The sequence below is a fragment of the Neomonachus schauinslandi genome, chromosome 6 (genome assembly GCF_002201575.2).
Source record: "Neomonachus schauinslandi chromosome 6, ASM220157v2, whole genome shotgun sequence".
Taxonomy (NCBI): domain Eukaryota; kingdom Metazoa; phylum Chordata; class Mammalia; order Carnivora; family Phocidae; genus Neomonachus; species Neomonachus schauinslandi.
Genome location: NC_058408.1, coordinates 31,259,398 through 31,274,518, shown reverse-complemented (window position 1 = coordinate 31,274,518; position 15,121 = coordinate 31,259,398). Strand labels below are relative to the sequence as shown.

The 15,121-nt window shown below is 32.7% G+C and overlaps 1 protein-coding gene across 2 annotated transcripts in view; it reads left to right on the top strand.

Moving 5' to 3' along the window:
* The window catches only part of NEK7 (NIMA related kinase 7), a 169,523-nt gene that overhangs the window by 116,779 nt on the left and 37,623 nt on the right, over positions 1-15,121 (top strand). For both annotated transcript variants that reach the window (XM_021682732.1, XM_021682733.1), the window contains exons 6-7: positions 10,178-10,286; positions 11,180-11,287. In XM_021682732.1, the coding sequence (XP_021538407.1) occupies positions 10,178-10,286; positions 11,180-11,287 (217 nt within the window). The remainder of the gene's footprint in view (positions 1-10,177; positions 10,287-11,179; positions 11,288-15,121) is intronic.

The window sequence follows — 15,121 nt, the reverse complement described above, 5'->3', positions numbered from 1 at the left end:
ATATATATATATATATATATATATATATATATATATATATATATATACACACACCACATCTTCTCTATCCATTCATCTGTCGATGGACATCTTGGCTCTTTCTGCAGTTTGGCTATTGTGGACATTGCTGCTATAAACATCGGGGTGCATGTACCCCTTCAGATCCCTACTTTTGTATCTTTGGGGTAAATACCCAGTAGTGCAGTTGCTGGATCATATGGTAGCTCTATTTTCAGCTTTTTGAGGAACCTCCATACTGTTTTCCAGAGTGGCTGCACCAGCTTGCATTCTCACCAACAGTGTAGGAGGGTTCCCCTTTCTCCGCATCCCTGCCAACATCTGTCGTTCATAGCCCATTTTTCTAACGTATAGTTTATTCATTGAACTATTTACAATTTCTTATATTTATAATTACCTCTTAAAAAGTCAGTTTGAGACAAAAGAAAAAAGTGCATATCTTTAACATTATATTTGTAAAAACTTTTATTCTGCTAAAATGTCAATAAAATACAATATAACCCAATGTAATAAATCTCTTAGGGGGAAATGTAGAATTTTGCTATCTGCCAAAAGATTTTCATACCACAGCACACTGGCTAAAAAGTAGGTCAACATTATACTTGGAAACTTTTTTTAGTGAAATATGGATTACTGATTTAAATGGATATCTATTTTGTGTCAAGAGTTTGGCACAATTCCAAATAATAAGTTAAGGCTCTTTTTTCCCCCTAGTTTTATTGAGATATAATTAACATACATTACTGTAAGTGTAAGGTGAACAGTATTATGGTTATATTGTGAAATGATTACCACAATAAGTTTAGTGTCTGTCATCTCAAAGATACAATAAAAAGTCTTATGATGACAACTCTTAGGATTTACTCTTATAACAACTTTCCATTCAGTAGTATTATTTGGAGTCATCATGTTGTACATTCCATCCTAGTACTTATTTATGTTGTAACCTCTGACCACCTTCCTCCAATCCCCCCTCTGCCCACCCTCTGTCTCTGGAGACCACAAATCTGACCTTTTTTTATGAGTCTGTATGTGTGTGTTAAATTCCACATATAAGTAAAATTATACAGCACAACGTTTGCCTTTCTCTGTCTAGCTTATAATGCCCTCGGGGTTTATCCCTGTTATTGCAAATGACAGGTTTTCCTTGGTTTTTTTTTTTTTTAATGGCTGAATAATGTTCTGTTGTATGTGTGTGTGTGTATATATATATACACGACAACTTCTTTTTTTTCATTCATCTGTCAGTGGTCATTTATGTGGTTTCCATGTCTTGGGTATTGTAAATAATGCTGCTGTGAACATAGGGGTGCCAGATATCTTTTTGAGCTAGTGTTTTCATTTCTTGTGGATATATTCCTGGAAGTGGAATTGCTGGATCGTATGGTAGTCCCATTTTTAATTTTTTAGGGATCCTCCTTACTGTTTTCCATAGTGGTTGTACCAGTTTACAGTCCCACTGACACTGTACAAGAGTTCCATGCCAGCATTTGTTATCTTTTGTTTTTTTGATGATGGCCATTCTGACAGGCATGAGGCAATATCTCATTGTGATTTTGATTTGCATTTCTCTAATGACTAGTGTTGTTGAGCATCTTTTCATGTACCTGTTGGCCATTCATGTATTTTCTTTGGCAAATGTCTATTTAGGTCTTTGCCCATTTTTTAATTGCATCATCATTATTATTATTATTATTATTACTATTTGCTATTGAGATATATTCTTTATATATTTTGGATATTAATGCCTTATCAGGTGTATGGTTTGCAGTTTTTTTTTCCCCATTCCATAGGTTGCCTTTTTGCTTTGTTGATGATTTCTTCTGAAGCTTTTTAGTTTAATATGGTGACCCTTGTTTATTTTGTTGTTGCTGCTTACGCTTTAGGTGTCAAAACAATTGCTGTCAAGACCCATGTCAAGGTTTGTTCTTATTTTTTTTCTTTTTAAGGAGTTTCATGGTTTTAATGGTTTCATTCTAGTTTCATTCTTTTACATGTGAATATCCACTTTTCTCAGCACCATTTATTGAGGAGACTGACTATTTTTTCTCCATTGAGTATTTTTAGTTCCCTTGTCCAGTATTTAGTTGACTGTACATGCTTGGGTTTATTTCTGGGCTGTCAATTCTGCTTCATTGATCTGTTTGTTTTTATGACAGTACCATACTGTTTTGGAAGGCTGCTATGCTCACCACTATACCACCAACGCAGGTTACCATACTGTTTTGATTACTATAGCTTTATAGTATAGCTTGAAATCAAGAAGTATGATGCCTATGCCACTTTGTTATTCTTTCTTAGGATTGCTTTGGCTTTTGCTATTTGGGGTCTTTTGTGGTTCTATACAAGTTTTAGAATTATTTTTTCTACTTCCATAAAAAAAAAAATGCCATTGGAATCCTGATAGGGATTGCCTTGAATCTCTAGATGGCTTATGGTAGTATTGACATTTTAACAATTTAAAATTCTTCCCACTCTGAACACAGGATACTTTTCCATTTGTTTTAGTGCCTCCTTTGATTTCTTTCATCAATGTCTTACCATTTTTAGAGTAGAAAACTCCTTGATTAAGTTTGTTCCTAAGTATTTTATTGGTTTTGGTGCTATAGGATCATTTTCTTTATTTCTTTTTCAGATAACTTATTGTTAGTATATAGAAACACTATTGATTTTTGTACATTAATTTTGTTTCCTGTAACTTTGCTGAATTCATTGATTAGAATTAATGTTTTTTTGGTTGTGTCTTTAGGATTTTCTGTGTATATAAAATCATATCATCTACAAATAGAGACAATTTTACTTCTTCCTTCTTCCTTTCCAATTCTGATACCTTTTATTTCTTTCTCTTGTCTGATTGCTCTGGCCAGGACTTCTACGATGTTGAATAGGAGTGGTGAGAGTGGGCATCTTTGTCTTGTTCCTGATCTAGGCTATCTTTTCTTAATATATTTAGATATATGCTGTCTTCTTTAATATGCAACTTGTATTTTCTGCATTGTTACCCTTTGTATGGCATTCCCTTTAAATTTGGAGAAACCTTAAGACTCCTTTCCTTTACACATAAAGGAAATTTTAATTTAATTTTAAAATTTAATTTAATTTTATATGTTGATTTTTTATTGTGTTTAGAAATGCACATTGTATTTTTCTTTTATTGCTAATTATCACAAAGTTCACAACTTAAAACAACACAACTTTATTATCTCACCGTTTGTATGGGTCAGTGAGTTCACATACTAGTTAGTGGGTTCTCTGCTCAAGTTCTTAGAAGACTGAAATGAAGGTGCCAGCTGGGGCTGTGATTTCATCTGAGGATACGGTTTTCTTCCTTGTTTGCTGGTTGGCTAGAAGCATTCAGGTCCTTGCGGTTACATGAGTTAAGTCCCTACTGTCTTTGTGGTTATCAGCTGGGGACAATCCTTGGGTCCTAGAGGTCTCCTGCTGTTCCCTGCCACATGGCCCTCTCCATAGCCTTGCAGTTTGTTACCTTGAGGCCAGCAGTCAAGTCTCTCTGGCTTTGAATCTCTTAACTTTTTTGAAGGGCTTACCAGGTTAGGCCATGCCTACCCTGGATTGTCTCCTTTTTGGTTAACCCAAAAGCAGCTGATTTGGAGCCTTAATTACATCAGCAAAATCCTTCCTGCCATATAAGACAACATGATAGAGGAATGATAATTCATCATATTCACAACCCAACTTACACATAAAGGGAGGGAATTATATATAGAACTTGGGGATTTTGGGGGGTGAAGTTTGTCCTACAGTTCTGCATACCACAGGCTTTGATATATTAACTAAAATATTAACAGTGTTTTAAAGATAATTATTATCTCCAAATATTAAAACTTATAAATCTTGTTCCCCTTTTTGATGTGGTTGTTTTTTACATTTGCAGACACATTTTTATTTTTACTTATCCAAATTTAGAGGCTAGACTGGAAATAAAATCATTTTGAAATGTCTTTTACACTTTTGACCTTTGAATCCTTAAAGCAATAAAATCTTCCCAGTAGTACCATCTATCTTGGATAACTCTGATTTATAGTTTACAAGGACACCTACACTTTCCATTTCAGCAGGTGGCATAAAATGTATCATCCAAGCCAGGCAACCATGAGAATTGCCAGTGATTCCAAATGTGGGCTGTTTCCCTCTGAGTCTTTTGTATAAGATTGTTGTCTATGTTATGACCTGAGAATTATTTGGAAGTTTAAGGTTACAAATCAGTGGCACTATCTGACAAAAATCCATACAGAATTGAATATTATATACATATGTATATGTACATAGTTACCTACTCATATTGCATGAACAACCATGTGTTTGTGTATCCATATAGATTTATGTCTATATTGGTATATATGCGTAGGTGTGTTATACAGAATTATTTGTATAAAAGCAGTGTTACTGATAAAATATCACCTGGGTTTTCTTTGATACTTAAGTAGCTTGATAGTAAAGTAGTATAGAACTTAGGGATTTTAGTAAATTAAAAACTATATATCCTAATGGCCATTATGTAATTCTGTGAGCATAACTAAAGGTGATGTATAACTTTTGAACTTGGGATAATTAGAAGATAATTTTCAAAGGATGTCTTGCTCTTTACATTTTAAGGTAATACTGATCTAAAGCTGCCTTTAAAAATCCTATAATATCACGAGCAGTAGTACTGGGAGAGCTGTAACAGTTAAGTAAAAATGAGATACACAGACTCCTGTCCTTTTTTTTTTTTCCCCTAAATGGATTTCTGCCAAGAGACTTTTACTGTCTCATTATTGTTCTGTTGTGTTTCCCTTGTCCATTAAGAATATTGAAATATCTTTCCAACTATCTTACCAATGTCTCATAAAACAGAACCAGAAAGAATGTATTAAAGAGGCAAATGTTTCCGTTTATCTTTGTGACCTTGTGTCTTCCTGAAGATTAACTTTCTGCTTTTGTGTCTCACTCTTTCTGTCTCTCGTACTCTGATGCAGCAGAGAAGACATCTTAAAGATTTCCAAGTATCTTCTCTATTAGTTTTAATAACATGGAAGCTTCTCTTAAAAATTATCCATGTGACAGCAATGCAGGAATTATTCCTTGTAGTAATTCTGATGCATTCATCTATTTTTTATTGATTTTTTTAATGTCCTAAGTTTCCTCAATATCAATGTGCTAATGTTCTGAAGGCAACTTCTCTGGGGGAAAAACATTGTGACTTTATATGAGCTTATTTTTCTTGTTTGCTAAATAACTTAAGGGTTTTTTTCCCCAAGGCTTAATTGCTCAGAGAAAAATCTTTACCCTTCTTACCCTAAGATGAAACATATTTCAGCTTCCTCAATAACCCATATAATTTTGATATGGGGGAATGAATAGATTATATTGATATTCTATTAAATTATAATCCAGAAACAGCTGAATACTCTTAGTGGGTTTTCCAACATTACATGAAAGGAAAAAGACAAGTGGAGCTTGCATGGGAAATATTTTATCAAAGTGGATAAACTCAGATGCCAGTGATAAGTATTTTCAGTGGTCTCATGGCTGCCAGTCCCATTCCACATCACACCTTCTAGAGTGACTTCAGATTGCTGAATTTTATTCAGAGTGCCAAGAGTGAAAATATTCACATCCTGCAAATTAGTATTACAAAACCAAAATTCTAATTGAGACATAACTATTTTGCACATTTATATATTCTCAAAATTGTGTATAGCAAGTATTTGTGAGATTTAGTCTGTTGAGACCTCCTTATACCTTCAGAAGAAAAATGTTTCTGCAGAAAGATTAATATATAATACAAATCGCACTTAGAACCATCAGTTACACTTTCAGAAGCATCCCATCCTTTCCATCACCCAGTCTCTGTGCATTGAATTTCTCTGAAACAACCACTGCAAAATGTAGTCTTATGAAAATGCATTATAATTACAGAGATATGTTTGGGAACATAACATCCCTTCTGATGATAAATGTTTGACCTATTGCAAGTTTCTCTAACTACCTGTCATCTCATGTGAAGATCATTTATAGTATTAACTGGACCTATGGGGATCTCTGAGGTATTACTATTATTATTTGCTTTGTTTTTACTAACTGGAGATTTAAAGGATAGGACATACCAGTAAAGTAGCATTATCTTTATGTGTGAAAATGTGCCAAGTAGGCATTTCTTAAATTGTAAGTTTTATTTGTACTTGAGATTGTAGAACCATAGATTCTATTTTGGAGGCACTGGGGACCTTATAGCTCATCTCCAAACTCTGTTCAATATAGAGAGGAAACTGCGGTCTACCAAGGTTAAGTGACATGCTCAAGGTAACACAACCAGTTATGTCAAGGCTCATAATCAGGTCTTTATAAAAGGTGATAAACTAGATTGTGTTAGTGGCACATTAAACATCTGACAACATTCCTAAGCAGGAAATATGCCCTTATATTTAACATAAATTATTTACTTCCTCTTGTTAGATACTTGGAAGAGATGGAGCAGGTGCTTTTAATTCTAGTTCTCTTATTACTTCGTAATTTCTCATTATTTAATTATCTTTTTTCCTAATCTTCTTCAGGAATGCCTTGCATACTGGGGATCACATTTGCTGCTTTTTGTCTTTGTTTTAACTACAGCAGTACATTTCTAAAAGATTCTGTGTATATTGTTCCCAGGACCAGCTACATAACTGTGGGTCCTTCATTGTAAAATTGTTGAGAATTTCAGGATGGCAACAACAGAGCATTAAGCTAAACATAGTGCCCTGTGTGACCACGCAGGCTGCATGCTCATGAAGCCAGCCCTGCTTGTTCTAGGTGTTTGGTCTGAATAACATACCAAAAAATATTTTGAAACACCATGGAAATTAATTTTTTAAAATAAAACAGCAATAAAATTTTTTGTTTTTTTCTCTGTGGATGAGTTTATTATAGGCAATATCATTGAAGCTTTTCCCAAAATTTCTTGAGGAGGAATGTTAGAATTGCAAAACTTAGAAATAAGAAATGTGTATGTTACTTAGAAGTAAGAAATAAGTAATATATATGTTCCATTTGGAGTGATGATCTAGAGTGCAGGAACCAAGTGATCTAGTTCAGTCCAAAAACTGGTCCTTAAATACTGAGTTGTCCACTATATAATTGGATTTGGTCTTGGGTATTTAATTTGGAGGAGGAGGTTAGATGATTTTTTTTTTTAAAAGGTATGACTGTTTTCCGGCATCTTCAAATGGAAGCAACTTGCCTTAGCTGTCCTCTTTTATATTAATACATACGTATATACATCGCTTAAGTGACAGTGTGGCTGTATTTTACCAGGTATGCTGAATTTCACTTTACACTTAAGTGAGAATATAATATATTCTGATGTTTTATATTGACTAGCTATTTGATACATCTGTTTCTTGAATTTGAATAATGTTCAGTGTTTACTTGAATGATGTTGATGTAGATAGTAAATAGGTTTTTAAGTAAACAGTATTTGAAGCTTTGTGTAGTGAAAAGACTAGCCTATTTTTTAAAAAAGACTAAATAAAAGTTAATTCTAAGTGATCAGGCATACCTGAGTACCAATTTCTGCCTCTTTGTAAATTTTTAGATATTTTATTTTCAGGTTAAAAAAACTTGAAGTTCTATTTTATAACATAAATATAGTAAAGTGCCATATTGTACAATCTTCCTTTTCACATAAATGTTTATTGATACTGACCTTTAAAAAATTTGGCTACATTATTTCTTGCTTTATTAAAAACTTACCACATGACAAATATATGTGCACTTTTTATTTATGTTGGCATTAGATTTTTTTCCTAATCTAGTGCTAAATAGTTATATAGGGCTGTCTTTTTTAGAGAAAAGTAGGATTTTTGAACGGTAATGCTATTTGACTAAAGAATTAACAGATATGTGTATATTACAATAAATTTCAAGAAAAGATTTTTTTTTTTAATACTTTGGCATTATGGAAGTTTCTGCCCTGTAATGCTAATATAAATTTTACCAGTAGTAGAAAGGATTCAAATTTTCATTGCCTTTTTTCTGTTCATCCTCTTTTTAAGAGATGGCCAACAGTGCCACCATCAGAACAGACAGGCTTTTCTCATCATAAGTATTGGTTTTGATAAAAAAAAAAAACCCTACACATAAGAAGTGGTGGAAAACTGCATGTGGTGAAATAGATAAAACATATTGTGAGATACCAGTGACATAATGAAGCTGCCTCTGATTTCTTTTGTGAGCAAATCAAATTCATGAAATAATTCTTCAGAAACCTGTTACTAATTTGGACACTTACATTTTTGCCAGGTCATTCTGTCTAGGTAGCATTATATCGATGTCAATTTATTGTCTTCATCTTCAATATGTTGTTCAAAGGGACAGTCTCAAAGAATATAAAAACGTGAAAATGATCAGACCATCTTGGTCTGATAACATTTTCCCTAATGTGCATTTTGAGGGCCATTTTTTTCATTTGCCTTTTTACTATATATGTGATTTATTTTTTAAATAATGAGACCTTAAAAAGGAAGCTGCCAAATTAATTATGATTATGATGATTCCAGAATCTATATTAAAGCATAAAATTTTCCTTTCATGGTCTGATGCTTACATGATGCAGTGTATTTATTTTTGAATGAAAAGAAACCTGGTCCCCATCTTCCTGTTGACATCAAACAGTCTTCTGATATGCTAATCCAGCGTCAGGGAGAGCACATAGACAGGCTTTATTTGGACTCATTCCAAATCTGTAAGAAAATTATGTGTATAGAACTGATTTTGCTGCATGGCCCCCTTAGAATGAAAAGTGATGTTGACACAGTCTGCAATTAAAAATACTTAATATTGAAACATGATATGGGAGGTTTTCAGCATTTGTGTAATACCCTTTTTTGCTTTTTAATTACCTGGTCATCTAATTGTTATTTGCTTTTTGCTACTGATGTTAATAGCCATTGAAATTACTAAGTTCATTTCTATAGTATGTGTTATAATAAACATTAACCTAAAGTTATTGGCTTTTCCTTAAAGATTTATCCTTTTGGTATATTGAGTACATATGAGACAGTGGATATAATCTTTTGCTAAGTATGAAGTAGGGATATCATCAGATTTCCCTGTCAAGGGTTAAAAAATTGACAGAGAAACTTGTTTTGGAGTTATCCAAATTACAGTTTCTCCATTTGCAATAACAAATCGAATCAGTTGAACTTCCAAAAACATTTCCAGAAAAAAAATGCACTACAGTACACATTTAAATGTTGATATCTGTTAATAACTATTTGTATATTTAAAAAGTTAAAATTATCAGAAAATGTCATAAAAACTTGTTTAAATGTAGTATTTCATGTTGGTCATTTATAAATATTGTTAAATAGGAAACCAATTGCAGTTTTAGAAAAATAATTTTTATGTAATCTTTACAAATTTTAGGAAACTAAGAACTTTGTTCTTGAAGGAAGTATATTCTCCTAGCAAATGTAATATAGGAAAATGGGCATAAATATATACCTCTGGTTTTGCAGTTCCTTTGGTGATTGCGGTCTTATGCATGATGGCCCACTCTTTCCCAACTCGTTTGTTGGTGCTCAGCTCTTTGCCCAGACCTTCCTATAATGTTTTTCTTCCATGAAGTTTGGATTCATCCATTCAAAGTACAGGTTTCTTATAATGTGCAATAGAAATATTCATGAAAACTTTTTACATAAATCTCTTTTAAATTTTTAATAAATTAACTGATATTTCAAATCACCAGGGTGGTTCAATATTTAAAAGGAATTCTATAGTGAAACCTTCTGTCAGGAGAAGAATTGTCTTTTAATGAACATAATTACCTTCAGGTTTCCAGACTATTTTATCCTGGGTTTCCTTAAAATGAAATTTGACATCATTCTCTTAGGATAGGATATTATTTTACGTAGATGTTAATTTTTTGAAATATTGGACATCACAAAGATGTAGAATTATATGGCGTGTGCTAACTTCAGATATAATAGTGAGAAATTTAAGCTAATATGTCAGGTAAAATTCTGGGAATCATTCACTGTGGGAAATCATATGCTTTTTAGTTGGCAATAGATAGATAAAAGGAAATATTTTTCTGACTTAAGGCATTTTGCATGTCAGAATCTAGTCTTAAGGTATTTTAATTCCTAATAATTCCTATTTTTAATTTTTTAAAAAGCATTTTAAGAAACAAAAGAGGCTAATTCCTGAAAGGACTGTTTGGAAGTACTTTGTTCAACTCTGCAGTGCTTTGGAACACATGCATTCTCGACGAGTCATGCATAGAGGTAGGATAAAAATCACAAATAATTTCTAATGTTGTTTTAAATGATGCAGGTTATTAGGCAATTTAAGAATAAATACTTTCCAGTCATGGCATATATCATGCATTCTCAGCTAATTTATTTCCAAATTATCGTTTACTAGGATGAAAACCTTTAACAAAGCCCTACTTGTTTTAAATAAGAATGAGAATTATTGTTCTGCTTGCCTCTTCTGAGCATCTTACTGATTATGTTGGTAGCTTAAAAAAAGAAAAGGGGCAGGAAAGCAATTGAATGTGCGTAAGGAAGATTCCTTTTTCAAACGAACAGCGTATATTAGGGCCACTTTGTTTCTTAATTTTTAACATTAGCTCTTAATATATTCTTGATTGTCAATCAAAGAGTTGGGCATAGCATGCAGAGATGACATCACTTAGGAATTGATCCTCTGATTTTGGGGTCTGAAAAATTTCAATACAGTTTATTTAAGCAATTATGATTTCTAAGGTCATCTAAATAAATAATTATGTTCATAATAGAGTTATGATTTTATATTTTATATAAATGTATCAATAAATTAATGTTGAATAAGATATTTAATGTTGATATAAACGGGCATAAATTTATTTTGTGCTTTGAATTTCACAAAAGTTTATTTGAAAATGCATTTTAAATGAAAATTAGTAGCAATCTCCATCATGCTGCATTGATTATTTCTCTAGCAGAGGACTGAGAACTCAAAAATAATGAGGATAATATATCAAAATTATTCAAAATAAAACAATTGGGTCAAAATTCAAACTGACTTTCTTTCATTTTTAAGATAGATTTTAAATTCTGTCATGAAAAGTATTTTAATCCCTTGAAAATACCAAAGCTGACATCATCTTTCACCTGATTCCTTTATCTGTTCACAGATATAAAACCAGCTAATGTGTTCATTACAGCCACTGGAGTGGTCAAACTTGGGGATCTTGGGCTTGGTCGGTTTTTCAGCTCCAAAACCACAGCTGCACATTCTTTAGGTAAGAGACACAGTATAATTTCACTCAGTTATTGTATGCGTGCGTGTGTGCGTGCATGTGTGCATGTGTGTATGTGTGTGGTGAAAAACAGCATAAGGGATGTACTAATTATATGCCAGCTCTTAATTCTAAAGACAACTATTTTTAAAATCATCAGATCCTGAGTTGATCCCTATCGCTGTCTAGTAGACATAATGTGTCCATTCACCTGACAGTTGGCTCCTTCTCTTAATTTGACCGCAGGTAGACATTTGGGGAAAAAAAAATGCTAATCTTCATTTAACAATATTGAGATAATATGGAGATATGATGATGATTAAACCATATCTTGAAAGAGGACTTCATCTGACTATTTAAAAATATCATAGAAATTTGTAAATGTTTATTTATTAAAACAACACGTATAGTTGTGATTACTGCAGAGGGGAAAACCTAAAGATGGTCTAAAACTAATGAGGAAAATATTCCCCTAAATTATATAGAAGATATCTGCAGTTTATTCATTCTAGAACTAATAATATGGCAGTGTCCCTTATATCTAAAATAGAACTGAGGGGCACCTGGGTGGCTCAGTCATTGAGCGTCTGCCTTCGGCTCAGGTCGTGGTCCCAGGGTCCTGGGATCGAGCCCCGGATCGGGCTCCCTGCTCAGTGGGAAGCCTGCTTCTCCCTCTCCCACTCCTCCTGCTTGTGTTCCCTCTCTCGCTGTCTCTCACTCTGTCAAATAAATAAACAAAATCTTAAAAAAATAAAAAAATAAGATAGAACTGAATGTAGCTATTACAACATTATATTAACGATGGAAAGTTGTCCACTTCAAACAATAGAAATTACTAGGAAGAAATAATTTTTAAATCAAATAACCTAAGGAGAGTGACAGAGCTTCTCTTAATACTCTTGAAATCACATTTCTTGTAAATATAAAACAGATGAAACGGTAACAACCAAAATAAAATAAGAATTAAGATAAAAATAAGTTAACTTTAATGGTGCCCCATCTTTGGTGTCATAATTTCATTGAAAACCATTAATTTTTTTTTTTTTTATAAAATTGTGTTTAAATGTGAAATAAAAAACTTTAAAATGGCCTGGTGAAGAATAAGTGAGTTACACTAAATAGTACAGTAGTGAAATGAGCCTCTGAATTGCTTGACTAGACTTTTTTAAGTTTTTCTGGCTTTGTTAAGTAAGACTCTGTGTGACCTTGAACCTGTCATTTAATTTTTTTTATGTCTCGAACAGTATCTGGCACATTATGTAGGCACCTGATCACTATTTGCTGAATGACAAAATATTGGATCCTGAGTTAAAGAGTGATAGAAAGACAATACTTTACCCTTTTTGCAGAGTTTTAATTTTGTCAACTATTTTAAGAAAATAAAGTTACAAAGGAACTTTGTAACTTTTTCTGGTTAAGAAGATTTGATAGGAAGTTCTATAAGAAATGCATAAATTTTAGTAGCACTTTCACAAGCTTTATTTGGAAGTTACAACTCTTACAATGCGAATAATAGATTTCTATGAAGAAAACGTAGACTATTCCATGTCATTGTCATTTCTCACAGTAAAAGTAACATGTTTTCACTTTGTTACTCACCTGAATGTCTTAACAGCATTCTGTCACTTGTTTACCTAGAAATGCTGTCACACTTACAGACACACACACACACACATCTGTACATACCCATGCTCATGCACACACGTGTATTTTTTTAAATGCTGCTTTGCAAACTGTCACTCTGAGCATATTGTAGTCACCTGAATTATCCAGCAAATGAAACTAAGATTGTAACAGTTTTGGAAATGGACTTCTTTAGCTTGCCGGCCACTCCCCTGTACAAAAGTTCTAAACAGGGTTGATAAACATGCATCTTCAAGTTTAGGTAATGTGTTAGTCCAAATTATGTGATATGGAGAGTAAATTCATTAAGAAATTCTGTAATATCAGGTTTTATCTAAATCAGTTTATTTAGGGTCATGTGGGTTTTATGTTATATATGTAAGTATATATGTGTGTGGGTACATAAAATAAACGGGGATGCACATAATTACAGAACATTCTGAGACACTGGTGTAGCGCAGCCAGTGAGGAAGTGGCAACAAGACACTTTCTGTGATGGATGAATCGGTAGAGAAATAATTTCTTTCACAAGTATTTTTTCCCATATTATTTTGAAAAAAAAAATTCTTAAAATAAGAAAATTTCTTTTATTCCTGCTTGTCTTTTCTGCGAAGTGTAGATTTTGATGGTCTGAAACTGAAGTTCAGTAAGCAAACTGTGGTGAACATCAAGAATTAAAGATTGAACTCTGGCCTACCATGGCTAGGTGGACCCAATAGAAAACCTATTGAGAAGGATTGGGAAAAATTGTCTGCCAATCAAGAATATGTATAAAATAACAAGGATATAAAACCTGACATAGACTATGTTTGTTGACTTATGTTACTTTTAAAGAATTATTACCCTCATATGTTATTGTCATGTATTTTTAAGAGCAAATTGTAAGATTACTTCTAAGAGTTGGTTACAAAAAGCAATTGAAAATGTGGCACCTATACAAATTTATTTTGCTTATAGAAAATATGATAAAATTATAGATTTTATTCTGTGTTGATTTGTTTTCTGAGTTTACTAAGAATAATATCTTAGGGCATGAATTATCCTCAGAGAAGGTCTAAATTTTAATGAAACTACAAATAAGTGAGATCTGTATGTAGTTCAGTTTACATTAAATGAAGTTGATCTTGGAGCCCAATTTCATTTAACTTTGTAAAGAAGATGTTTTTAGGAATTTAGTTCAAAAAGGTAAAAATTAATAGGATTTTAAAAACACCTTGCTACAATTTTACACTTACATTTTCTTTTTTCCAAAATATATATTACTATTCAGAAATGAAGTAAAGGATACTGTTTTTACTTATTTTGATTCACTAATAGGAACCCATACTCCAAAATTTTTGTATTTTTAACAATCCTTAAAAGATTGGCAAGCCTTTGAATTTTTCAATTGTCTATTCATTTTGCATTACTTATTTGTATTATTTCATTTCATGATAACAAATCAACATGCAATAGAATCTGTAGTTCTCACATTTTCTGTAGTGAATAAAGTTGTACAGGTGGTCACATTTGTAGTGTTTTCAGAACTATTTTTCTTAATTAAAAGTATGTCAACAAGGAATAGGCTTAAAAATTACAAATATAAAATCTGATGTTGCTGGATGTTCAAACAATGTTTAAATCCTCAGCATAGAAAAAAAATTCTCAGAGGCCTTCACTTTTCCTTCTACTCCCTCCCTGCTCCCACCACATACTTTGAATCACAGTCTCTCTCTTTTCTGTTCCCTCTTCCTTAATCCATAGTGACTTTATGTTTAAACTGGGAAAATATTCTCCCTTGTTTCTAGTATTTTTAAAAAATCAACTGTATATATTCCCAGCAGAGTTATCTTCCTAAAAGAGAGCATCTGATTATGTCACTTTCCCCCAAATCCTTGATGGTTCCCTGTTGCCTAAAGAATATCATGCAAAGTCCTTAGCTGAGTAGTCAGGGTCCTCTAGAGTTTGAGGTCTTCTACTTTCCATTTTTGCCATTGACTACACAGCCCTCCCTCATGTGCCAGCCATGTTTTTCCTCTTGCTTTGTTCTGAATGTGAGAAATAGCATGATGTTTTGGAGAAAATGGAAGACATCTGGATTTACATGTCCTTTGTACTGTAGGACTTTGATCAAGCCATTTATTAACTTTTCTGACTTTTCAGTTGCCAATTTATAAAAATAGAAATGTGGATAATAACTATTCTATGTTGTGCCCTAATCTCTAATAATACAAT